Consider the following 27,910-nt stretch of genomic DNA (forward strand, 5'->3'; position numbering starts at 1 on the left):
TATCCGAGATTTGCCCCAACCGATTGTCCTACCAAACACTAATTCTGATGTTGACTACAAAGGAGTTCAGGAAAAAGAGGAATACTACTTAGAAGAATTATAGCCCCAACAGCTAGTGATTCAAGGTCTGCTTGGAGCCCAGCAGAGGGAACCCTGTAATGCAAGCCAAGACCTCAGGAGAGAGATGTTCTTATGCAGAAGCAGCAGATGCTACCCAGGCCAACTCACAAAGGCTGCCAAAGACATAATCCTGGTTCCTCTTTAACTCAGTTTAGGCAAACAGTCTGGAAATAAAAAGTGAAGAAGGAGACTGCTATGGAGTTTGTAGACTATAGACTGAAATAGTGTTTTACATTCTTTCAAATATCTTCCATGTATGTCCATCGTCTCACCTGATCCTTATAAACATCTGGCTGTTAGGTATGTCAAGAGCGATCATTCATATTTTATAGATGAAATGACGGAGGCCTAGCAGGTCCAAGTTACTGTCGAAGGCCAGAGAGCGGCTGGTAATTGGCAGAGCTGAGAAAGGACTCCAAATCCTAAAATCACTGTCCCTGTTTCTGTATCACATTATTTCACTAACTGTTAACAAAGTATTGGTGAAATACAGCAGGCCAAAATGGATAATATTTCTTCAGAGAGATTAGTTATTTCTAGACAGAAATACCAGATTTCAATTATTTAAATAATTTCTAAAGATGCTTTAAAATCTTTCAACCCCTACAAAAGTATTGATGAAAATATTCACTCTCTTAAATACGACAATTTTCATGGGACTAGACTATTTTGTCATACCAGTCCCATGTGGTTTCAATTATAAGTCAAAAGGGTGGCAGAAATTACAGTGACCTGCTACAGCTGGAATGAGTGGGCTGTGACACATTTCATTCATTCACCTGCCAAGAAGCAACTAAATAAGTCATATGTGAAAATGAAAATAAAACGGTGACAGCTCTGAAGCAGATAGCCAGCAATTTAATCAGTATGTGTAAGCTAAAAGGCTAGTAGGAAAACCCCAGTTTGAATGGGTCCTTGTGGAGCTTTTGAGTCTCAGACCCATATCCCAGGAAAACTCAGGACTGCTATGGGATTCCCTGAACTGTGGATTTCTTTCAAAGAAAAGCAGAAGACCTTTTTTCCAACAACAGGTACTCTTGACCTGAGGATGAATCCCAAGAGCTTAAGGAAATTCTTAAGTCTTGAACAGTTCTCAGGTTGCTTTCTGATGAAGTTTGAAAATTGAAAAACCTAGAAAAAAAGTCGGCTGGTTTTATTTTGCCCAACCTTCCAAGTTGCCCTGGAACACTTGTTCTTTGGTTCCAAACATGACACTCTACAATGTAGGTTGCAGATGTCTGCCATCATGTAGGGACAATGCAGAGATTTCCCTAAAAACAATAACTATGTGAATTAGGACCTTCTAGAAATCTGAATTGCTTGGTATAAAAGAGAGAATTTGGACTAAGTAGGAGTATATTCAAATATAACTTTGGAGTTTACTCATTACTTATTTAACCCTAGATAGCACCATTTCTGATCATTTGGATTCCAGACAAATAGCAAAATATGGGATGTTATGCCTCTGAGGCTCTTACCCCTGACTGAGGTCCTACCCCATTCTGGATCCATTATTCATGAGGCAATTTTGGTGGCTGCTTCTTAGCATCTTTTTTATCATTATAAGTATAGTTTTTGCATTATTTAAAAATCAGCTGCTCATGGGAAGAGCAAAATAACTTACCTAGTTTGGATTATTGCATCTCAAAAATCATTACTTGTACCTAGAAAAAATCATTACTTGTACCTAGAAAATATGGTGGGCAATGAGGAGATGCCTGAAGAGATCTTGCTCTGGACTTAGGAACCTAGACCTCTACAGTTGGTAGAATAAGAGGTGTGGACAAAGTGCAGCAGAGGGCAAAGCGGGTAATGTATTCTCTGTGAGTGTCTAGGGGAAAGCTTCGTGGAGACGGAAGTTTGGGGTTTATAAAGAGGCCGAAATGGGGAAAAGCTAGGGGGAAAGTCATTGTAGTGAACTGCAAGAAGGAGTGGGTCAGTCTGAAAACTTCAAGTAGTGTAATGCAGAGGAACAGATCACGACTGCTTGAGTAGAGTATTGTAGGGAATAAAAGAGCATCGGATTGGAGCCAAAATGCTAACACTTGCACCAAGATCAAAGGGAGAGAGTAGCATATTCTGATCTGATATATATAAAAAGAGGACTCCAGCTGAGGTTGAAAATAATTTCTAAAATATTTATCAAGTAATTCCTAAAAAAAAAAAAGAAGTAAACCTTAGTTAAGGGCAGATTATAATCATATCTAAGTTTGCAAAATAAGTTGTCTGCATGGAGTTTCCAAAAATATGATATAGATATTGGAAGGAAAAAATATGTGATGATGGGAAATTGCTACCAAAATAGTGTATGAAAGCAAGAAGAAAATTCTTCCTGCAAACTTGTAAAGAAACATTAACATGTTCCCATGAGTCAGTAAAAATAGATTGTAAAAGTTCTTCAGATATATGACAAATTTAAAGAATTAGAGGAATTCAGAATTTTTATTGGCATTATAAAAAGAATGGCTTGCTAAGCATGCAGACAATATTATCCTGATTTTTAATTTTTTTTTTTAATCACAAATCACAACCAGGTCTGAAGTGCTTCAATTTTTGTAGTTTTATGAAGAATATACTAAACAGAACAAAATCTCTCTGGTTATTCTTTAAGATAAAGAAAATGATACTTATACCTAGGTCTTTCAACCTCTATTCAGATGTAATAATAACATTCCTCACCACCCACCCTAAATCCGGTGTATTACTGTATTAGGGTGGAAGCCTTTGCAAATATTAGAATATGGATGTCAATGCAAATGTAAATAAAATATTTGGAACCACATGGGTAATTACACCACTGGCAATGACTAGAGTTATCAGGATAGTAAGTGATTAAGAGAGAAGGAAACTAGAGTGTGTAAATCACTGTCCACTCCTATGGGAATAACAGGGTTTAAGGAATTTTTGTCAGAAAATTTAATGAGTTATCAATTAAAACAGTTCCTGTTTCACAGAATGCTGTTTACAAATGTACTGTCAAATCACCTGAAAACTAATTTATTTTGGATGATCCTCTAAGATCCCACATACTCAACTGCAATCAGGTTTTTCTGTTTTTTATCCCCACCTTCCCTAATCCCTTCATTCGCTCTCAGGGAGGCTATTAAATCTGACTCTGCTCCAAGCAATAGTCTAAGTCCTTAGAGCTTTGCCCTCTGGCCTTTTGGTTTTCTGTGCTCAGCATCCTTTCTCTATAAGGACACAAACCCCATGGGATTCTTGAGGGCTCCCTGAGACTCTCCTCTTGGAAGCAGTGCTGTTTTGTTTTGGTTTTTCCAAGGAGTTTCTAGTCCAGATTAAAAGTTGAAAAAGGCACACTAAAAATTAAATAATGATACATGTTAACTTTTAAGAAAACAGTATAAGCTATTAACAGGTGATACAGAGGCCAGTTAAGGGGCACTGATAAAAAGTGGTCAGGATTCAGAAGAGAGAGCAACCAATGTGAGCTCAAGGAATCAGGAGAAGCTAGAGGAGTAGTCTTCAAGGACAGATGGGAGTTCACAGGCTGGGTAGGAAACACAATAGTTTCTCTTGGAAGAAGATTCATGACTTGAAGATAACCAGGGGAAAAGGATTTCATCATGGAAAGGCACAACACCAGAGGGCTTGGGAGTCAGTGACGAAACCACTCAATGGACTGGGCTGGATTTAACTGGAAGTTTGGATAGTGAAGCCACGTAAAATGAGGTTTCAGGAAATGTTTGGGTTGAAAGTACAGAGATCCTTTTGCACCCTCAGTGTATTCTATAAAAGAAGAGCCATTGATGATTTCGTAAATATGTGGCATACTAAAAACGCCATTTTAGCAATGGAAATCTTACAGAAATGTGCAAAATGCACGGGAGAGTTGAAGATTTAGTCACAGAGATCAGTTATGGTTATCTAATGCATAAGATGATGAGGGTGATCACTGGGGGGGGGCGGCTTGAGGAATACAAGTGAAAGATGGATATGAATGACAAGAAGGGCAGCGTCACTGGAACTTGGCAACCCAAACTGGGGCAAGGGTGAGGTGACTCAGAGGTTTCAAGGGAGAGGATGGGAAAGCATGGTTCCACTGAGGAAAAATGACAAATCAGGCAGGAGGCTGTTTTTCAACTGCCGTGTTGAAGTTAGATGTGTTGGCTAACTGAACATTAAATAAAGCACATAGAAATAAATAGCTAATAAATTGCAGGAAACGGGCTAGTGCTTAGGAAACAAAGCATGGTTCGAGTTTGGGCAGTTATTCTGCCAAATAAGCATATCTTCTCACAAGTAGAAAGAACTCCACAGCTCACAAAGCTCTTCCAGATTGAGTAAGTCGTCGCATCATTACAGTACCAGAGTCAGGCAGGGGGGACGTCTCTGCTCTGTTCTCCAGACGAATGGACTGATACTCTCTGAGGTTACATAACCGATGCACAGATTACAGTGAATAGAGGAAAGAGAGTGAATTTCTATTTCCTCACACATTTTAGAGTAAAAGAGGTGAAAAAATTCTAAAATCTCAGAATTGGAAACCTAAGCCAATAACTCCCCTTTCCTGCTCTTATAGAGGGACGACGTCAACAATGTCGTTGTCCTCTAGTCAAATGGCCACCACTGAATAATGGCCAGTGATGAGACCTCACTCACTCGTAGCAGCTTCAATTTTTACTGGAAAGGCTATCTTTATATCAAACCAGTGTCTATTTCCCTGGTACTTTTAGTGCTGCCTTGGTCCTTCTGTCCTTGGAAAAATAATTCTACTTCCTTTTCCACATGATAGCCTTTCATACATTGAAGCAAGCTATCATGCCTCCCCAGTTTATCTGCAGCCATTTAGTGAATGACATGCCTTCTAGACCTTACAGAATCCTGGCTTTCTACCTTTGGGTGCCCTCCACGTGTTCATATTTCTTATAAATGATGATGCCTAGGAATAAATTTGTAAAGACCCTAATATTTCAGGTATGTTTTAATCAGCAGAGAACGTTGTCACTCTATCTCACCCTTCAGCTTGACCTATTTGTGTATGAATGCCTGGTCAGAATTCATTATCTTTGATAGCTGCCCCATCACTTTATTAAATCATGTGAAACCCGAGAAAAAAATGAAGGCTTATGGCTTTTAAAATTTTACTGATATCAAGCCAGGTCCCCCATTCTGTACTCTGCAGTAAACTTCTTTTTATCATGAACATAAGACTTTTCCTTTTTTTTTTTTTTTAACCCATCCTCTAAATGTTGACCCATGATTCCAGACTGCCAGACCTTTTCTGAAGCCACATTCTGTCATTCAAAGTAATAACATCAGGCTTTGGCTCAACTCTACATTTTAAAAACCTGCTTTCTGCCTTTGTCCAAGTCAGGAGTGAAAATATCAGCCAGGACGGGGCCAAGGGTAGAGAGAATGACATCCAGCTGACATCCTTATCCTTCACAGCTGTGAACAGCCAACTTGCTCTTCTCTGATTAAAAATCCCTTTCTTGGAAGAAAATGGCTAGTGCTAACTTATTTGCCAGTTGTTCTCTGCTAGTTTGTATTAATCTAAGTAAACATAGCATAGATTAAACTGGAGGTTCTTGACTTACTTACGCTGCTGGTTGCAGAGGAACAACATTTTTTGTTTAGAACCATCGGGGGGAAATGCACTTTGTACATGCATAAGGGACACATCTGGATGGCTTAAAAACCCCATATACACAAATTCTCCTCTAGCATATAATCCCCCCCCCCCCCCAGTGCTTCCTATAATGAAGGGAGATCAACTAAGCTGTACTGAGCTGCAGATAGCGGGGTTGGTTTAATAGCTAAGACATTCGCTCCCACACATCAGCCTCCTATTTATAACCTTCAGACCTAAACCTCAGCAAAATACAAATTCTACTCTCCTGCTTCTTCAGGGGCTCTTGCAGAGTCAAAACTGATCGGGAAATCTCCAAATGCCAGGGTGTATGCCATATTTGCAGCCCCCTTTCTTATTATGTGTGCCAGTGAGATAAACAGACCCGTGTTCTCTGGAGCGGTCACCCAGGTTCTGAGCACTGTGTGAAACGGTTCCTTAAAGTAACGTTCTTGTCCACTTTGCATCTGCATAACCCCAGAAGTCACTTCCTCCGCGCTCTGAGTTAGGAGCCGGTGGCCTGTGTTATTTTTCTGTGCTCACTGAAGGGAAGCTTTCATGCTCAGAATCTTGCAACTTGCTTTCTCTCCCAAAATTGCTATCTTCTGTCCAGAGTTTGTCTCGCAACATCTCCTACTATACAATGCACTTAGGAGGCAAAAGCATCATTTCTGGCCTTACGCATCTTCTACTGTTCACTAATGATCCTGCCAGAGCCCTTAGAAGAATGACTCATGATACCCTCTGGCTACAAAGAAGAAGTCAAGTCAGTTCAGTATCATAACCAAAAACTCTAGGGGGGCCCTTAGGCTTTACCTGGGAACAAACTTATTACTTGTTTATATTTTCACTTCAAGGTTGGTTCCCCATGTTCCAGAGACCTACGAAATAACGTCTTGGTAGTAAAAACATGTTCTCCTATACAATTATGAGGGTTCAAGAATAAATGCACAGTCTAGGCCCTCAGAGCCTGACTCTAGTTCTCTTCCCCCATGAAGCCTTCTAGACCCTTAGAAATGTCTCCATTCTATGAAGTCTAGTCACCTTATTCTCTCCTACAGGTTCCTAAATCATATCCCATGGAACACGTCAGTCCCCCAGAGTGCTAGCAGATGTCCCCTGTGATAGGTGTCCTAAAGCCGAGTAACTTTAATGAAAGGTTAAGCAGATTGCTTTACTGAAGTGGAAGTGGGTCTCAATGAGCCTTGTGAATCTTTAGGGGTACAGAGTCATCACAGCTTCTCCAGGCCCTCTACTGCCTAGAGGTAGCCCATGGCTCCCAGGCACCACAAGTGTAGTGATGAGAACAGAGTCAAACAGTGTATTTTAAACTATGCCAAGGAACTAGATTATGAGAACCACCACTTCAAGTCTCCTTAAGTAGAGCTGGGACTCCCACAGTTTCCCTTGGTTACATAAGTGGGATTGTCCTCTTTCTCTCTTCCGCGGACGATCTAGTGGCTGCTGAATTTAAAAATGGCAGAGCTAAAAAAAAAACCTGGTAAACACCAAAGATGACACCTCTCTGGACTTTACGGACTCCTTCCCCCACAGAAATATTTGCCGCCCCCAGAGTCTGTATTTTCCAATTATTTTTCTTACACCTGCAACATTATTGGAGTCGTTCTTTGACATTTCGGTGACATTTCCTACTAGATTGTAATCCCTTTGAGAACAGCCTCTGCACCTCTTTGGCTTCATATCCTTGGCGTGCAGCACAAGGTCTGGTTTACAGTACAAGTTTAATAAACATTTGTTAAGTGGCAGAGGCAGGGAGAACAGGCAAGAACACAGACCCCCCACCCCCACCCCCAGTGACGCTGTCAGGAAGAGGCCATAGTTACAGCCTCACAAACTGCACAGTGAAAACCGTGCCCGTCCTTGTGAATGCTGTCACCATGCTGCTTTATATACACCATTAAAGAACCGTTTTTAAAGTAGAGTAGAATTGTGACATTCCTGCAGTTATAAAACTTTTCAAAAATGTTATTTAACTCATCAGTTAAGGAGTGCACCAGTAAGATCTTACAACTAGCTTATAGGAGACCGCCAAGAACCACACACAAAGATCAGCAATAAGGACAGCTGAAATCAAATGGAAGCAAAAAGGTACCCACAGAACAATAATCAGTTGCATCCCACCAGAAATAATTTGCATTTCTATGGACAAGAGTCATTTACATGATTATCCATTTTCTATCATTTACAGTTTTTAATAGCTCCAAGACAATGAAAAGCAAAGACATCCCAGACAGGCACGCTGGGCAAAACACCCACTAATCTTTTTGCTCCATTTCAGAGTGTGTTGCAAGTTTTCCTGACAACTCTCCATAGTCCTGAGAGATGGTAAAACATCATTTTAGGTGCTGCTCCTTGTTTTTCTTGTATTTCTTTTTTATCATAATCGTCTAGCTCTTGTGCTCAGTTTTGATAAGAATGGGGCTTGTATGAAAAAATTTGAGAAGTAGAATGTGTTCCCACACATGCCCAGAGATCATGGTATTCCGGGTTCGCTTTATCCCACTGCTACACTACACAAGAGTGAGTTATTTCATGTGGTGGCTCTTTGGTTCATTATATAAATAGACCTCCAGAGAGCACCCCTCCATTCCTCTAGGGAAACAGTCAAATCCAAGCCGAACCTTCCCCTCTCAATATATCCATTTACTATTTTCCACCTTAATCATCATGTCATGCTTTCTGAACTAAGGCGCCATCACATTTCTGATCCACCAAAGTACTTGAAACAATTCTGGCCTCATAGTCCACAATAACGATTTTATGCCTATGAAAGTATTTTAACTTTTTTTTTTTTTTTTGGAAGATCAAGGTATAAGGACAATTTTCAGTATTATACCTCATCGTCTCTTGAAAGGAACAGGCTTTTGTCACTTTTCTGGGCCCCCTTTTCATAAATGTAGATTGCTTTTGGCACAGCTTGTGTTTTCGCAATGCACCCAGCTAGAGTCAGGAAAGGCCCTTCTAAGTGACTAGAGGTTTTTCTCCTTGGGGAGGGTGTCTGTAGTGGTAGCAGTCTTTCTTCAGATTCTATCCCCATTGTCTACTTTCTCTGGCTTATGCCCTGAATCTTCTCTACTTTACACTCTGAAAGCGCACTCAGCTGCCTACAAATGCCCAGAATATTTTTCTGCATCTCCCCTTGAGTAGGGGAGAAAATTAAGGTAATTATGAGTTGGCAATCCATTGAATTGTTTTACCTCAGAAATCTTTAATGAGTGGGATAAAGGGATGACACATACCCAGTTAGGATGAGTGTATCAGCATCGTTTGTTGAGCTTTCTCAAAATATGGCATTCTGTGAGAATCACAGATCGAAGCAAGTCAGGTTGCTGTGAGTGTATAGTTTAGTATTGTCAGGACAGGGAGAGAGGGAGAACCATGTATCTAACCTTAACAGTACACTGTAAATATGTTACCATCTGTAAATGGGGGAAAAACATCCTTAGTTCTGTAACATATTTGTATATATTCTGCTTTCCAAGTGATGTCTGCATATAATACTTGCAGCATGAAAGATGCTAACATCCCTCAGTGACTGTATTTATTATTAAAGAACATATATCTTCTCTAGTATCTTAGCTTTAGATATATTGTAATGTTTTGAGTTTATTGGGTGATAATATAAAAAAAAATCCCTATGTTTTATTACATTCATCAGACACAAGGTTCAGGGGATGTTGGATTTCCAAAGACCACTCTGCACCCTCAGGTTGGTCTATATCGGCACTACTGTGTGTTTAGAGAGGGCAAATGGAGCAGCAGGCACCTGGCCTAAAATCTCAAACTAGTATCTGGACAGTATGTGACCAGGTACACCTTCGTTGTGAAATTTTCACAGCCCTGGAGATAGATAGATAGATAGATAGATAGATAGATAGATAGATAGATAGATAGATATTTTATGTTCTAGAAGCAAGCCAATAATCAGGTTGACCATTGTTATCTACACCTGTCATCCTATAAACCTTTTGACCTCTGCATCTTCATGATTCCATATGCTTAACTAAAGTTTTGAATGAGAGGAAAAACCTTTGGCTTCAAGGATCTCGGGTCTGTGATGTAAAGTATCAGCTCAGAGATAGGGAGGGGACCTGAATGACAGGGTTATGACTTAGTAATGGGAAAGCATTAGGACTATCCTTTTGTCATTATTTCACTTGATCATATTGTATTATTCCATTTGAGCGTCACTATTATGGCAATAAAATCCTTCCTTCGATACATCTTTCTAAAGCCTTCTGCTTACATTATTATTATTTTTCTTTTTAGCAATACTTTCATGCAGGAGGAAATGGCCTGAAAAAGAATTTCTTGGAGAAAAGCCCAGATCTTCAGTCTCTGAGATATGCTCTCAGTCTTTATACCCAAACTACTGATGCCTTGATAAAGAAATTCATAGACACTCAGACCTCACAGAGTAAGTAACACACCGGATGTGAGAATAGAGTAAGCTGAATACAACTAAAATTCAACATAAGAATTATTATAAATACTATTAATAATTTTTACTATAATAAATTAAACCATCAATAAGAATTCAGGATTACGTTTAATAGAAAATTATCAAAATGTTTTAGCCCTCATGAATTACAATTTTATAAATAATTTCACTAACACTAGGATCTGCTTAATACTAAAACTGTATGAGTGGTTGACTCTTGGTGATACTAACTTCATAAAATTTAGTGAAACCTAGTTTTGAATATCCACAGCTGTGATAGTCTCTTCAATTCAGTATACGAACATAGCGTTTGCCATTCTTGGTGACTTCCAAAGTATGATGACAATTCCCCAAATCTTGACTTTAAATGTAAAATCTGCTCTGGGGTTTCCAGAAGAGAAATATCATTTTACTTTGATTTTACATGAGAGAAATTTTAACTTTTACTTTGAAATGGACCAAGAGGCAAGCATTTTATTGGAAAGTCAGATTTGTTTCATGTGGCAAACTTCCTACCTCATAAGCTTTTAGGATATTACTGGTAAGCAACCTATCTTTCACGTTGCTTTGTGATTTATCATATTTGTTAACTATATGCATTTAAGATCAGGCATTTCTGAGAGATTATTGTAAATGTCAGTATGAGTCACAAAGAGCCAAATGCAGGCTCAAACTCTAGAACATAATAAATTGCACCACCGAAATAATAAAAATGAATATGAAGACACTGTCTTCATTCTTGAAGAAGCCTCAGAAAAGAAAGCATACAGATTTTTCTGTTCCTGTGATGAAAATGCTCCAGACTTGTCCGTGTTTCTTCATGGATATTTGAACTTTTCTAACTACATCAAAGGTAGGTGCTTTGCCTGTAATACCAAAGTATGTGCTAGGTAGGTCGTTCGCCTGTCTTTACCACTGTGGCTTCTGAGAGTGCCCAATTAAATGCTGCAAATATGCCTTTCCATGTGCTACACTAAACCCAGGTTACATCTTGGGGTATTTCAAGAAAGGAAAAAAGAGTTGAGCTCAAGAGGGGTTGTCAACAGATACAGAGATATTCAAAACAATGCTCTCTTGATTCCATCATCCCTCAAGATGTTCCAAACTTTATCAATATGAATGTAATTCTAATGCATCATATAGAGCTCTAGTTTTATTCCCAGAAAATTTGAGTGTATGAAATCTTTGATTTGCTTTTGTAGGTATACGTGTGTGTACACACACACACACAGCCCATCTTCTAGCATAGATGTCACAGCACACAAAACTACATTATGTGTATCAGTTTTGGCGTGAGGATAAATGGGAAAACAGTTTGGTATCATTTACTAAAATTGAAGATTTGCCTTCCCTATGAGCTAGCAATTCCACTCCTAGGTGCGAATCCAAAGGAAATACGTATGCATGTGTACCAGAAGACACGTACAAGTAAATTTACTAGAAAAAAAGCCATTAACAGTTGAACAGTCAAATAAATTGTGGCATATTCATACAGTGAGATCCTGTAGAACTATAAACGTACACAAGCTATAGTTACACGCAACAGGGATGAATCAGAACAAACAAAATGTTCAATAAAAGCAACCAGATACTAAAGGATATATACTGAATGATTACATGTATAAAAATTCCAAAACCTAAACTGCAGTGTTCAGGGATGCACAGTAAAATGACAACACATAATAAGGAAAGGATTTCTATGAAGTAAAGAGAGCAGCTCTCTCCAGGGAGTAGGGACTAAGGACTTCTGAGGGGCTGGCAGTTTGCTGTATCTTGACCTGGTGGTGGTTACCCAGATGTTCTCTTTGTGAAATGTGACTAACAACATTTTGCTTATTGTATGCTTAAAAACTGTTACCGAAATAGAAGAGTTAAAAAAAAAAATGTCAAAATCAAAACCAAAATTGTTTACTTTAATTCAACTTTGTCACAAGTGGGTCTTCTAAGTATAGAATAACCTACTGTATCTTGCTCACTTCTTTTCCTCCTCTCTTTTTTTTCCTTTGCTCCTTTCTCTCTCTTTTTCACCTTGAATCCCTTCTTCTTTGTTTTGGAATAAATTTAGACATCATCTTTCTCTAGTAATAAAAAAGAGGAAAAAAAGAAAAGAAAAACTGCTAGGGATCGAGTCCCATTAGAAATTTATGAACCACAGAGTTCAAGTGAGAACTATCAATTTGGAAAAACACCATCTTCTCTTTCCATTCAAAATATTGGGAAATAAGCCAATCCAAAATGCATATAGAAATATTAAGTCCTCAAGTGAAACTGAGAGTTCATTTTATAAGAATAATTATTATTCTAACAATGAACTGCAGTAATAAAGCACCATCTTATTCTGTGTTCACTTTATAAATATTTACTGAGTATCACCTCTGAAGTTTCATACATTGAGGCATATATTCAAAACTGAACATGATGTTATATATACCAGTTGTTGTAATAGGGCAATTCTGCAGCAGGGGTAATTTGGTTCCCTAAGGACATCTGGCAATATCTGGAGAGTTTTGGTTGTCATATCTGGGAGTGGCGGTCATGTTACTGGTATCTAGTGAGTGGAGACCAGAGAAGTTGCTGAATATCTATGGTGCACAGAACAGCTTCCTACAATAAGAATTTATCTGGCTCAAAATGGCAGTAATGCCGAGATCGGGCCACCCTGATCTTATTACTAGACTGAAAAGTGTTGCAACGGCGGTCACGTCAGAGGAGGGAGCATTTTAACTTGAGAAGATAGGAAAGACAGGCCAGTGGGTAAACTGAGTCATGAACTGGTAGAAAGAGGAAGAAATTCTGGATATAGAAACTGTCCAGCAAAGTATCTACTTGTGGTTTTAATTTTGAAATCCCATTATGTCAAGAAAGCCACAGCTTATTTCTATTAGGAAAAAATACTTTGCTTTTAAAACAAAATTCAATCACTGCCAATTTTTGATCAATAGATACAGTTGAAAGTCACTTAGGTTTCTCTGCATCATTACAATACACAGAGATACTGTAGTAGGTTTTGTGTATTAGAAATTAATTTAATATTTGTAATAATTATCACCTATTCTTCCTCTTACAGTTGATCCAATGGTTTAGATTGGGGTAGTTAGCTTTAAAAATTATACTTTTGTTGTTGTTTTTCAGGGTTATATTACTTACAGTTTTAGAAGCTGGTACAAAATTCTTTTCGTGCATCTTGATTACAATATTCATTATAAAAAAAACTTTTCTAACAGCTCTTTCATTATATCAAGGGCTCTTGGAATATTTCATGCAGTAGCAGGCAGTGAAAAATGTATAAAAGTTTAACATATTAAGTGGAATTTTTTTCAATGGTAACACAATTTGGAATGAACCACAGAATGATTAATTACTGAGCTACTCTGTCACATTCTGCTTCCTTATCTAAGCTTTCGTAAGAGCTTGAGGAACCTGAATCTCAAAAGCTTTACAGACAAAGGGATATTTATGTCTAAGTTACAACTGGCTCATAAGGAAAAAAAATTATAATGACTATATAAATTAAAATATAGGAGATAAAATGTTTTATTCTATGATCTGTCCTCCTGTTAACTTTTTATGAGCAATATCTTTGAGCCCCTGCTTATTTAAAAAATCAGATCCTTTTGGTCATTTTAATGACCTGTTTCCTGCTAAAGTAGAGTATAATGTATTTAAATTTGAAATGGAAATCAGATTGCTACTGTTTCAGTTTCGATTCTGTGAATATGCTTCAATATAGACATTATGTATAAGGCATTAATTATCTCTAATGAGGTTCCTCCAACTATGGGAGTGATGTCCATAGGTGAAAAGAAACCCTTCTGAAATGTCTCACTGTAGACAGGATCTCTTCTTACCAGAAATGTAGGAGAACTTAACATTGATAACATTTACTTCACAAAAGAAGTGGCTGCAGAATGAAGAAATAACTTACTGGATGTCCCCTATGGGCGAAAACACCCATCAGCTTACATGGGGAGGTAATATTAAAATCCACTTGGCCATTTTCAGTTTAAGACTGATTGGACAGCTCAGTCAGAAATGGTTTCTCATTTTAGCTGGGAAGCCCTTCAGAGGTAACCAGAGATCCGGAATCCCATCCAAAAGATTTTATGCACTGTTTTATCCCTGGGCCAGTGGAATTCAACTAGCTAGCACTGCCTTCCAAGAGGAGATGTTAGTGTGTTTTAGTAGCGCGGGGGAAAAATTGAGAATTGATGACATTTGGCTCTTCAGGTGTTGCAGTTGGTCTGATAATATTCACAGCTGGATGAGGCTTTCAGTCCAGTCAAAGAGCTGAGCACAAATAACTTGAATAGGAAGGGCGATGTGATATGGTTCGGAGAATGCCAAATCCTTTCCCAAAGTGGAAATGGCAAGTGTCAGATAAGGTTACTATCCTGCTGAGCAATACTGTGTAGCAAGTAAGTTGTCTACCACTCTGCAGTTCATCCCAATAACCCTTGGAGGCTGGTAGTATGATCCATACTTCTTAGATTAAGAAGAAACATACTGAAGTCATGTAGAGAAGTGGCAGAAACAATGTACTTCCCACCATCTCCTACTTATTTTAATCAGAAATCAGAGTATTTAGTACTTTCTACAGCCCATGCTTTCTTCTCTCTAGTTTTGAATAACTGAGTTTACTTCAAGCTCCTTGCTTTTCATTTTAGTATGACTAAATCCCCCTTCTCTGCAGGAAATAATCTTTTTTTTTTCATGTCAAACTGTATCTCCAAACTAACTTCTTCCTTTGCTTTCCAGTTTCTCTTCAATCTGCTTGCAGGTACGGGGTATGCTTGGTGTCCAGGACACCTTTTACATAATTAATTGGAAGTAATCACATTGGAAAAATTCAAGTTGAATATAAGAAAATGCATACTGCTTTCAGAGAACCCTTTCTAGTATAGCCTGCTTTCATTTCTCTAGAATCTACTGTGTCTGTGTGCAGGATATTGCAGCTTTGGACCACCTTCCTTTTCTAATCTTCCCCGCCCTTGTCCCCCACCAGCAGAAATATCATTTTGTAACACCCCCTAGCACATTGAGTCATATCATGATTGCTAGTTTATATTTCTCTATCTCAATGTAAGCCGTAGGAGGACAGAGACTTTGCTTACTCATCCTTGAAATCTATGTGCTTAGAACAATGCTAGATACAAAATAGGTGCTCAGTGAGTTTTAGAACGAATGAATGGTAGAAAGTTAAATGCAGGAAATTAAAAATTATGTAATATGACATAGTCCTCATATTTGAATTGATAAAATTACAAACCTTTCAACAAACTTTACTGAAAGTATATTCACAGCCCTGTTCTAGACACTGCAGAGCACCCAAAGTCTGTGTGTGTGTGTGTGTGTGTGTCCCCACTTAGGAAAAAAGCTTACTGTTCAGTAGTTCTCATACAAGGTAAAAGGTACTAAGTGCCACTGGAGATATACAAAGGGTTGTGTAAAATTAGATGGAGAGAATAGGATTACTAATTTTTATTAAACTGTTGAAATCATGTTTATTTAATCTGTTACATAAAACTCAAAAGCAACTAGGGGAAAAAAATGAAACACATGACTTTTCAGTTTAGGCCACCGACAGATTCATATGTGCTTTCAACTGACTCCTGACTCCTATTCAGGAGGATTTACCATGTGTCAGCCTTTGTGCTAGATGCTAGATAGTGAAAGGCTGCGCTGAATGTTTTCCATCTGCCCGTCCAAATATACTTTATTCGCCCCAGAAGGCTGGGTTCTACAGATTACAGCTATGAACTCTCTTACTCCTTGTTTCCCATTGGGTCAGCCAGTAGGGGGCTCCTCTGAAGCTCCGTGGGAGGCAAGAGGAGCTCAAGTATTCTTTCTCCAGGCTCCCTCTGGACATGGGTCATTCAGGCTGACTGTGTCCTTTCAAAGTACCTTCCCCTAGAGAACTCTCTTCTTCTAGATCCGTCATATTTTATGGACTGTTGGGTGTTAGAAGCTCCACTACTCCTTCTGTTTTCCCTAAGTCCCTACCTAAAACTTCAGTCACTTTCTTAAACCGTTTGCTATTGATACCCTGACTGATACAAAGGCAAATCTTCATGGCTTTGCTAGGTTTTTCTTTCATGCCGACTCTCCTTTGCATCATCAAAGATTAAGCAAGTCTAGCATCAAAATAATTCTGTTTGGAGTGAGATAAACATCATCTTTTGATGACTGAGCTGTCCAGAATGAAAAAAATAGTGGATTAGTTTTTCATCCACAGGAAAATTTCCATTACACTCTGGCCAGGGCATCAAAATCTCAGATCTCCATTTCTCACAATGCAATTTATCTTGCCCAGCATCTCAACTTCTCTGGAAACCTGATGTCAAATTGAGACAACTGAGAGTCATTGGTAAAATCATTTGCAAAATAAGACAGTCCTCACAGCACAGAATAAACAGGTATTTGTTGTAGGCCACACAATGGGGAAATTATTATTCTTAGTGCACTAATCTAAGTATATGTATGCGTAGGTCAGAACAGATGTACTTTCATTGTTTCTTTTTTTTTTTTTAAACATGAATAGTTGAAAGACTTTGTCCTAATACTAGCCATATAAAATCAACAATTCTCTGTGTGTGTGTGGGCCATCTTTTCATTTCTCAGTTGGGTGAGGACTGGATCTCATTCCAAGGCTATGAAGAATATCAGTGGTATTAGAACCTTGTTTTTTAAAATGAAGTGCTGTTATTTGCCTCTCAAAGGCTAATATTGTTGAAAGTAAATCTGGAAGTAATGTATATTTTTCTAAAATTAAACAAAATTAACTTTTAGTTTTGCTATAGAAACAGAACACTTGACATTTGGCATTGCATTCAAAGATCTAAATAATAAGTCCTCACACTTGGAGTTTACTACAGATTTTAGGCATCTTCAAACACCTTTTTCTCACTTGAATCTCAGAACAACCCTGCAAAATCAGACAGAGGTCTTCAAATTACTGGTCTGATATTCCGCACTGCCTCTGGGTGTTCTTTTGAGACAGTCATTTTACCCAAGAGCAATAGATGCCATGGAAGTGATTTGAGCAAGGGGGCAGTGTGGAAAAGTAGAATGTTTTTCTGACATCTCAAAAAAAGACTGAAGGGAGATAAGAAGGAAGCAAGCAGACAATTTGGAAGCTGGGCTGGCAACAGTGATAGATATGGGGAGAGTCATGACATAGTTCAGCAGTACAATAGGCATGGGCTAGTGAAATAAATCATGTTAAATTTCTTTTATAAGATTCCAAAATAAGGCAACATTTACTTCTGTGTGGTACAATCATGGTGGTTTTTTTCTACCTGCTTATAATTTTCTGCACTTTCAAATTATCCAAAAATGTCCCGGCATTTCTTTTTCAATCACATAAAGCACTTGTAAAACTCAACACCAAGAAAAAAAAATTAAAAAATGGGCAGAAAACATGAATAGACATTTTCCTAAAGAAGACATCCAGATGGCTAGCAGACACATGAAAAGATGCTCAGCATCACTCATCATCAGGGAAATGCAAATCAAAACTACAGTGAGATACCAATTCACACCTAGCAGAATGGGTAAAATCAACAACACCAGCAACAACAGATGTTGGCGAAGATGTGGATAAAAGGGAACCCTCTTGCACTGTTGGTGGGAATGCAAACTGGTGCAGCCACTCCGAAAAACAGTATGGGGGTTCCTCAAAAAGTTAAGTTAAAAATAGAACTACGCTTTGACCCAGCAATCACACTACTAGGTGTTTGTCCAAAGAAAACAAAAAAATGCTAATTCAAAGGGATATAAGCACCCCAATGTTTATAGCAGTATTATCCACAATAGCCAAATTATGGAAACAGCCCAAGTGCCCATTGACTGATAAATGGATAAAGAAGATGTGGGGTGTGTGTGTATATATATATGTATATGTATACACACACACACACAATGGAATGTTACTTAGACACCAAAAAGAATGAAATCTTTCCATTTGCAATGACATGGATGGAGCTAGTGAGCATTATGCTATGGCAAACGTCAGTCAGAGAAAGACAAATACCATATGATTTAATTCATAAGTGGAATTTAAGAAACAAGACAAAGGAAAAAAAACAACTCTAGAGAACAAACTGATGGTTACCCCAGGCAAGGTGGGTGAGGGGTTGGGTGAAATGGGGATTAAGGAGTGCACTTGTGATGAGCACCAGGTGTTGTATGGAAGTGTTGAATCACTGTATTGTACACATGAAACTATTACACTATATGTTAACTGGAATTTAAATAAAAACTTTAAAAAAAGAAATATGGAGAACACACTTTTCTGTGCGAAGTAAATTAGTTTAATTGAATTCCAAAGTATAATTAACCCAAAGTGGTAGATTTTGAAGTCTTTCAGGGCCTTAGATTTAAATCTGTGAGCTAGAAAAAACAGCCCAATTAAATTTCCTCCTTAGGGTTCAAAAGATCTCAAAATTGCTCTGGAGGTAGAATTATCCATAGTGGGAACTACACACACACACAGGCACCTTATATTTACACACATATATACATTATATGTGTCTATGTAATTGAATAATTTATCAATCTTCTTTAATGAAGAAATTTGCCAGAGTAATTATGTAATGCATTGATTAAGCAAATGCTAAGTTAATGATAAAACAGGTACTTTCAAAATTATATAACACTTTCCTATTGTAGGTAACTATATTTTTAAATTATTGCTGCGTTTTTTTGTTTGTTTTAGATCTGATTGGAAAGTAAAACAGAGGTTAGAATCAGTTGTTTGCGAAGTTTATGGAAATGCTGACAAACTGAGATGTCAGAAAAACATTTGACAAATCACTGAGTCAAGAAAGCAAAATACAATACAATATCTCTGTACCTACCGATGCATAACATTTGTTTTTTTATTCACTGAGAACAGGTTTTGTGACCAGTGGGGTCAGTGGCATTAATTGAAAAACCACAGACTATTGCCTCACAAGCTCCATAGGCCCTTTGTAACTAACTTCTAAGACATGGAATATTTTCTTCTTCAGTCATCCCTTGGCACTAGAAATTAAGCCTGTTATTAAGTGTTTGATTTAGCTTAGAAAAAGAAATATGACCTGTGTTACATGGCATGAAAATAGTGACTCTAACTCTCTAGAGGTTGGAGGTCAAGCCTGTATAATCCTCTGGCATAAAGTGCTCTAAGATGTGGAAAAGAGGGGACAAGGGGCTGATACGTAGGTTAAGACGGGGGAATGTGTAACCATGCAGTCATGGCCCAAGCATCTCTTCTCCTTCTGCCTGGCTATACGACCTTGGGATCAATCACTTAACCTCTCTAATCCTCAGTTTTCCCATCTGGAAAATGGCTAGCATAGTAATTCCTAAGTCCATTGGGTTGCTGGGAGGATCACAGGTGGTAATACACGTGAAACACTTAGGGCACAGCAAAGTCTCAATAAATGTCCATTCTTATTGCATCATCGTCATCATTATTAGATGTACTGTCTAGAAAGTACTCCTCTCTTCTGCAAACATGAACAAAGAACTCTTCAAATGAAGCTAAGCAAGGAAACCAACAAGCACATTTCCCTGTGAACCCCAACTTTGCATTACCAAGTGGCTGGCAGAGAGAGAAACCTAGGACACTGACACCTGAAGAAATCACACCCGCAGTTCCTGTGACCTTCTCCGTACGTTCCGTGGTTGTCAAAGAATAACATAGCTCGCTCTGGCCATCGCAAAGCACGATGCTGGGTGTGAGACATGGGAAAAAGTATCTACTCTGAGGACCTTACAGTGAAGCTATAACAACCACGTAATCATACAAGGTAGTTTATGCTAAGCTTCAGATGGATCTAAAGACAGAGTACTAGGGGCTTTCAGAGGAGGGATAATTACTGTGGGCAGGAGAGCTGGGAGGCTTCAGAGAAGAAGTGTGGCCCAAGGTGGGCCTTGAAGGGTGTGTGAGGGAGGGAGTAAGGGAAGGAGAGGAAAGCATGGCAACAAGGCACAGAGGCCAGGTTGACAAGAAGACCATCAGGAGGACTGGAGAAGTGCTCGGAGTCTAGTCCCTGGAGCAGCAGCATCAGGATCTCCTGGTGGGTCGGTCAGCCCAGACCACTATAACAGAGTACCAGAGACTAGGTGGCATGAACAACAGAAATGTCCTTCTTACAGTGCTGGAGGATGGAGGCTGGAGGTCCTGACTGATTTCAGTTTCTGGTGAGAGCCTTCTTCCTACCTTACAGATAGCTGCCATCTCATGGTGTCCTCACATGGTGGAGAGACAGGGAAGTCTCTGGGGGCTTTTCTTGTAAGGATATGTTCTACTGGGTCAGGACTCCATTCTTATGACCTCATTTGACCTTACTTCCTCAGAGGCCCTGTCTCCAAATAAAGTCACATTGGAAGTTAGGGCTTCGGTAAATGAATATTGGAGAAGGGAGGGGCATAAGCAGTTTATCCATTAATACTTGAGAACTTATTAATAATGCAAAATCTTGGGCCTTTCCCCCAGACCAACCGAGTTAGAAACTCCAAGAGTAGAGTCCAAAAATCTGGGGTTTTTTTTTTGTTTTGTTTTGTTAAAGATTTTTATTTATTTATTCGACAGAGAGAGAGACAGCCAGCGAGAGAGGGAACACAAGCAGGGGGAGTGGGAGAGGAAGAAGCAGGCTCCCAGCGGGAGAGCCCGATGTGGGGCTCGATCCCAGAACTCCAGGATCATGCCCTGAGCCGAAGGCAGACGCTCAACGACTGAGCCACTCAGGCGCCCCCAAAAATCTGTTTTGTTTTGTTTTTTTATAATAATATTTTTTATTATATTATGTTAGTCACCATACAGTACATCCCTGGTTTTTGAGGTAAATTTCGATGATTCATTAGTTGCATATAACACCCAGTGCACCATGCAATACGTGCCCTCCTTATTACCCATCACCAGCCTATCCCATTCCCCCCCACCAAGCCCTCAGTTTGTTTCTCAGAGTCAGAGGGGGGTAATCAGAAGGGGGAATGAAGGATGAGAGACTATGGACTCCAAAAATCTGTTTTCAACCAGCCCTCTAGGTGACGTTAAGGACCACCAGAGTAAAGAGTCTGTAGGGAGGAGTGAATGAAGGAGAAATGAAAGAAGTTTGTTGTGGTCAGAGCTTGGAGAGCTTTGAATTCAAGTCCAGGAGTGTGGCGATTGATCTGCAGTCAGTGGGAGGTACAAAAGGAGGGGAGGTCAAATAGGTTAATTTAAACAATCATGCTATGCTATCTGTTTTGCATAGAAGAGGGAAGGGGGGGAGGAAGGAAGGCAGGCAGGAAGTCAGGGAGGCAGGCAGGAAGGAAGGGCATCTTTAGAAAAAACAGTTTTGCATTTTAAATACTTACAATCTAAATATAGCAATAGCAGAAATAAAGGATGGATATGAGAAATATCATGAAGAATCTGTAGGTCATTACAAGATAAAGCAAGCAAAGGACAAAGAGTGATAAACTTAAATAATGCAGATCTGTGCCACCTACCACTGACCAAAATGTGGAAGTGTAGATGGACAGCTGTTTTGAGGCGTATGATAAATTCAGTTGTCTTTATAAGTACTAATAATAGGACATAAGGTGACTATATTCACTGGGAAGATGGGAGATATGGTGAAGAGAGAGCAGTCAGTTCTGAAACTACATTCAGGAGGTAATTACTGAATCCTGGGGAGTGGGTGGAAGCTCTGAGAAAAAACATGCAGCAGGGGGGAATAAGCAAATTCATGGGGTAAGCCACCATTCAAAAGAAAGGAAGGGCCTGGAAATACAGGGCGAATATCAGAGCAGGGTAATATCAATACCATTTAAACACTTTGGCTACTAGGTCCCCAAAAGGTCTCTGAGTCTGAGTACTTCCGAGGGGATATGTTTGTAACTCATTGTGAGTCCTCTGGGTAAATCATCATGCTTGAGAATGTGGCCAACTAGGAAAAATGTCAGTTATACCGGTCACTGCTATTAGCCTGACATATTGTTAAACAGGATAATGCCCATTGACACCATCTGAAAGACCTAAGGATGGTAGCCATTTATATGTACTTAGGAAACATGTCCCCTCGTAAAAGATCTTCACTCTGAAAACTGTAAGACACTGATGAAAGAAATTGAAGACGACACACATAAATGGAAGGGTATCTCATGTTCATGGATTGGAAAAATATTGTTAAAATGCCAATGCTACCAAAGCCATCTTAAGACTCAATTCAATCTCAATCAAGATTCCAGTAGCATTTTTTACAGAAGCAGGAAAAACACTGCTAAAATGTATATGGAACCACAAAAGACTCTGAATAGCCAAAGGAATCCTGAGCAAGAACAAAACAGAAGGCATCGCACTCCCTGATTTCAAGCTTATAGTATAAACCTAAACTAATCAAAACAGTGTGGCACTGGCATAAAAACAGACATATAGACCAATGCAACAGAATCAAGAGCCCAGAAATGAATCCAAGCATATAGAGTCAATTGATATTTGACAAGAGAGCTGAAAATACTCAATAGAGAAAAGACAGTCTCTTCAGTAAATGACGCTAGGATAACTGGATATTCACATGTAAAAAAATGAAAATGGAGCCCTTTCTTACAAAAAATAATAAATTAACTCAAAATGTATTAAAGACTTAAATGTAAAACCTGAAACCATGAAACACCTAGAAGGAAACATAGGAATAAAACTTGACATGAGCCTTGAAAATAAATATGATACCTAAAGCACAAGCCACAAAAAAAAAAAAAAAAAATTAAGTGGGACTGTATCAAACTAGACAGCCTCTGTACAGCAGCCTCTGTACATCAACAAAAAAGACAACCTATGGAATGGGCAAAAATATTTGCAAACCATCTATCTGATACGAGGTTAATATCCAAAATATATGAAGAACACATACAGTTCAAAACCACAATGAGATACAACCTCACGCCACTCAGAGTGGCTAAAATTAGGGGCGCCTGTGTGGCTCAGTCATTGAGCGTCTGTCTTCGGCTCAGAGCGTGATCCCGGCGTTCTGGGATCGAGCCCCACATCAGGCTCCTCCACTGGGAGCCTGCTTCTTCCTCTCCCACTCCCCCGCTTGTGTTCCCTTTCTCGCTGGCTGTCTCTCTGTCAAATAAATAAAATAAATAAATAAATAAATAAACAAACAAACAAATAAATAAATAAATAAATAAAATCTTAAAAAAAAAAAGAATGGCTAAAATAAACAAGTCAGGAAACGACAGATGTTGACGAGGATTCAGAGAAACATGAACCCTCCTACACTGTTGGTGGGAATGCAAGCTGGTGCAGCCACTCGGGAAAACAGTACGGCGGTTCCTCAAAAAGTTGAAAATAGGGCTACCCTACAACCCAGCAATTGCACTACTGGGTATTCACCCCAAAGATACAAACAGTGATCCAATGGGACACCAGTACCCCAATGTTTATAGCAGCAATTCCACAGTAGCCAAACTATGGAAAGAGCCCAGATATCCATCAACAGATGAATGGATAAAGATGTGGTATATACATACAGTGGCATATTACTCAGCTACCAAAAAAGAAATCTTGCCATTTGCAACAACGTGGATGGAACTAGAGGGTATTATGCTAAGCAAAATAAGTCAGTCAGAGAAAGACAATTACCATATGATCTCACTTATATGTGGAATTTAAGAAAAAACAGGATCATAGGGGAAGGGAGAGAAAAATGAAACAAGATGAAATCAGAGAGGGAGACAAACTATAAGAGACTCTTAAGCATAGGAAACAGGGCTGCTGGAGGGGAGTGGAGTGGGGGGATGGGGTAACTAGGATGGACATTAAGGGGGGCATGTGATGTAATGAGCCCTGGGTGTTATATAAGACTGAGGAATCACTGAACGCAACCTCTGAAGCTTATATGTTAATTAATTGAATTTAAATAAAAAAAAAAAAGAAATGATTACAAATGTTTAGGTAGGAGATAATGGCCTAGCTTGTTGACAATAAGTGTGGAAAACACAAAGCTTTGAGAAGTATTTAGAAAGCAACACTGGCAGTCATGGTTAACTATACATGGATTGCTTGGCAGTAATTTCAGAAAAGAAGAATATCATTCTCATCATGCCTGAGAGAGAGCAAGTTAAAATGGGAAAAACCTGGGTTGTGGAAGGAAAAGTATATTCACTTTTTAGCTCTGCTGCTTATTAGCTGTGTGGGCTTGGACTTGTTATTTAACCTATTGAGCTTGAATTTGTTTGCAAGTAACCCATGTTAATGTCACTCTATAATCTGAAGTGTGAGAGAAAAAAAAAAAGAACTCATAGAATTAAATAGCAAAACAAAAACAATTAAAAACTAGGGGAATTAAATTAAAAAACGATTAAAACCAGGACTTGAATAAAAGTTAAATTAATTAAAAAACAATTAAAACGAGGCCTCAAACATTTTTCCCAAGTCAGTAAGGCCAACAGAGACATGAAAAGATAACATAGTTAGGGGAATACAAATTCAAACCACAATGAATATGAGATTGGCCATCATCAAAAAGACGTAAGGTAACAAATGCTAATGTAGATGTGGAGAAAAGAGAACCTTTGTGTACCCTTAGTGGGCAGCAACGTGCTACGGCCACTATGGAAAACAGTGGGGAGGAGCCTCAAAAATTAAAAATAGAAATGCCATGTGACCCAGAAATCCCACTTCTGGGAATATATCCAAAGAAAACAAAACCACTAAGTTGAAAAGTTATAATGCCCCCGCCCCCATGTTCTTGGCAGCATTATTTACAATAGGCAAGGCATGGAAATGACCTAAGTGTCTATCCATGGATGGATGGGTAAAGAACTTCTGAACACAATGGAATGTTATTCAGCCATAAAAAAAGCAAGGAAATACTACCATTAGCAACAATATGGATGGACCTTGAAGGTATTATGCTAAGTGAAAGAAGTCAGAAAAAGACAAATACTGCATGATCTATCTACTTATATATGGAATTTAAAACAAGCAAAAATCATAGAAAAAGAGGTCAGACTTGCGGTTACCAGAACCTGGTGGGGGAAACTGAGGAAGGGGGTTAAAGGCACAAATTTCAGTTATAAGATAAACACTAGGGATGTAATGAACAACAGGTTATAACTGCAGCCAGTGTTGCTGTAGGAACGATGTTAAAAGAGTAGATCCCAGGAGTTCTCATCACAAAGAGAAACTTTTTTTTTCTTCTTTATGTTGTATCTGTAGGAGATGATGGATGTTAGCTGAACCTATTGTACTATCATTTCACGATATATATAAATCAAGCCATCATGCTGTACACCTTAAACTTACACAGTGTTACAAGTTCATTATCTCTTAATTAAGGGCGGGATGTGTCACCTCACTTAGGGTTTCTGTAACCACAGACTTGTGGTTCTTAAACTTTAATGCACATCAGAATCACCTGTGGACCCCGCTCAGAGTTGCTCATTCATTAGGTCTGGGGTGTATGAAGTCTCAGAATTTACACTGCGAGTTGCTAGGAGCTGCCAGTGCTGCTGGTCCAGGAGCCACACACACAGGTACGCCTTCCACAGGGACACTCCCTACAATGAGTGCTACCTGTAGCTAATTCATGGTGTTGACTATAGACTATAATTGCGGGCTTTTTTTTTTTTTCTGTAGTAATGTGTTTCCAAGCTGAAACCTCTAGATAAAAGGAATACTTGAAAAGCATTAGAGCAAAGTACGGAGTCAATAAAAATGTTCTTTTCCAAATGAAAGCATGTGCTTTACAGCCTTATAGGAAGATCTTCGCGTAGACAGCAAACCGAACAAAACCAAAAGCTACAATAAAGGCAGCCCTTTAGGAGAGAAAAACAAGAGCACTTTCATGCTTGCCAAAGTGGATGTTCCAGTCTATGTATTTTCCTCAGGTTTTCCCCATATTTTAGCTTTCAATTAAAATGACATTTCCCTTTTTACATATAAAAGAAGGACCTAAAAATTTGAATCCTGCCTGCTATTGCAAACAAAAGGGGTTTTCACTTACTTCCGGTTTAGTTTTTGTTTACAAATAATATTATGGAAGTGATTTAAAGCCAGTTTCTGGGGGAAGGCTTGGCTGTATACATGTATGTTTACAATGTAAAATGGTGTGATTTTGAACACATCAGATCCATTTTAGCTCTAAACTGCATTGCCGTCTCGTAGTATGCAGTTACGCCTCGTTTCACTTTATTTTCCACTTGAAGTCATTTCATTCCCTTGGTTTATAAACACCTTAAAATCTCTTTAACGGAATAGGCAAGGTAAAACTTGATAGAGCATCCCCCTCAGCAATAATATCCCCCAAGGTAGAACCAAATTAAACAGAGCAAAACTATAAGCAACCTGTCCTACATCATTAAAGAAAGGAAAGAAAATAGTGTTGTGGAAAGGCAAGAAAGGCAAAAGCACCGTGAAGAAATTCAGGAGAGAAGAAGAATAGCCAGATGCACTGGGGAGGGAAAAGAAAGTCATTTTTTCTTTTCTTTTGGAGTAAGCCAATCTGGAAATTAGCAGGTCAGTGTTACAGCTATTTAGATGACAAGGTTGGTGAATTCTAGGCAAACATGGTCTAAAAATCCATTATATAAAGCACACCTGTGTATTCCACTCGATCTTGATCTATGCGAGGAATACAGGGCCTACCCATTTTCAAATGAGGAGAGAGGTTTCAGGATGATATTGTCTTACAAGAGTCACATTGATAAGGCTGGAACTGAGCTCAAATCTAAATTCTTCCAAGTACAAACACAGGACATTTTCCACTAACCAACGCTTAGAGAAAGCTAAGTTTCCAAACACTTAGAGCGATTCTGTGGACATGTGAGTAAAAGGAGTTTTGGTCTACAGTCATTATTCTGTCATCAGCCTGCTGCCGGTTATCCGGTATAAGTAGCCGAATTAAGATACAATAAATTCTAATAGAACCTCTTATTTTTTGTGCGGCTATAATAGTAACAGAGATAGGAAACTAAAGATATTAATCCAACAGATGTTTATAGATTGCTTAGTATTTGCCCTGGCATTTGGGAATGTTTGGGAAATACAGCTGAAAATAGCATTTCCTCCCAATCTTTGGGAAGAGAGGAACTGCAAAAGTGAATGTATAAAAGTAGAATTACATAGATAACTCAGAGATATAACTAGGCTGTACAGACTATTCAACACATGGATCAATAACAATTTACCAGCAGCCATTCGTTCCTTAATTCACATGTTCATTCACTCAATACTTAGTCATTCATAGATTCATTTTACACACCAGCATGGCTAGAAACTACCCAGATAATGTGTTTCCTTCCAGAAATTATTTACTACCATTATAGATTTTTATAAGATTACGGGCTTGGACTCAAACTTAGATTTCAATTTCAGACTGCTGTGTCACATTGATTTGACGTAAGTATCTATGAAGTGACATGACAGAATATCAGATGGCGGATTTCTCCTACCAATACAATTCAAAATCCCATGAACCATTTATATGGCCTGACACTTCCTCCATGCTCAGAGTCTACTGTGGGAAACAGGGTTTTCTACATCCCTTCCTAATTCCTAAGAACAACCACCAAGCAAGCAATTAATACAGCTTACTCAAAAATGGTATAAAAGGCCATCTGGACAGAGTATGAATTTACAATAGTTTTAAAGATTATGTAGTTTTACAACTTCCACATTTAAACAGTAACTTGACAGCTAAGGATTTTGGCATCAGTCCTCACGGCCTCTGTACCACCCCTTTACTCAGTGTATAGGCATTTCT

The 27,910-nt window shown here is 38.8% G+C and overlaps 1 protein-coding gene and 1 long non-coding RNA gene across 3 annotated transcripts in view; one reads left to right on the forward strand and one right to left on the reverse strand.

Moving 5' to 3' along the window:
- UNC13C (unc-13 homolog C) overlaps positions 1 to 27,910 on the forward strand; it is a 631,335-nt gene that overhangs the window by 567,994 nt on the left and 35,431 nt on the right. Inside the window, exon 33 of the mRNA XM_087859197.1 lies at positions 10,001 to 10,148. Coding sequence (XP_087715323.1) covers positions 10,001 to 10,148 — 148 coding nt within the window. The remainder of the gene's footprint in view (positions 1 to 10,000; positions 10,149 to 27,910) is intronic.
- The window catches only part of LOC148107035 (uncharacterized), a 375,737-nt gene that overhangs the window by 19,027 nt on the left and 328,800 nt on the right, over positions 1 to 27,910 (reverse strand). The gene's annotated exons all lie outside the window — the stretch shown is intronic.

Source organism: Ursus americanus, chromosome 36 (genome assembly GCF_024610735.1).
Source record: "Ursus americanus isolate L20-20 chromosome 36, mUrsAme1.1.p, whole genome shotgun sequence".
NCBI lineage: Eukaryota > Metazoa > Chordata > Mammalia > Carnivora > Ursidae > Ursus > Ursus americanus.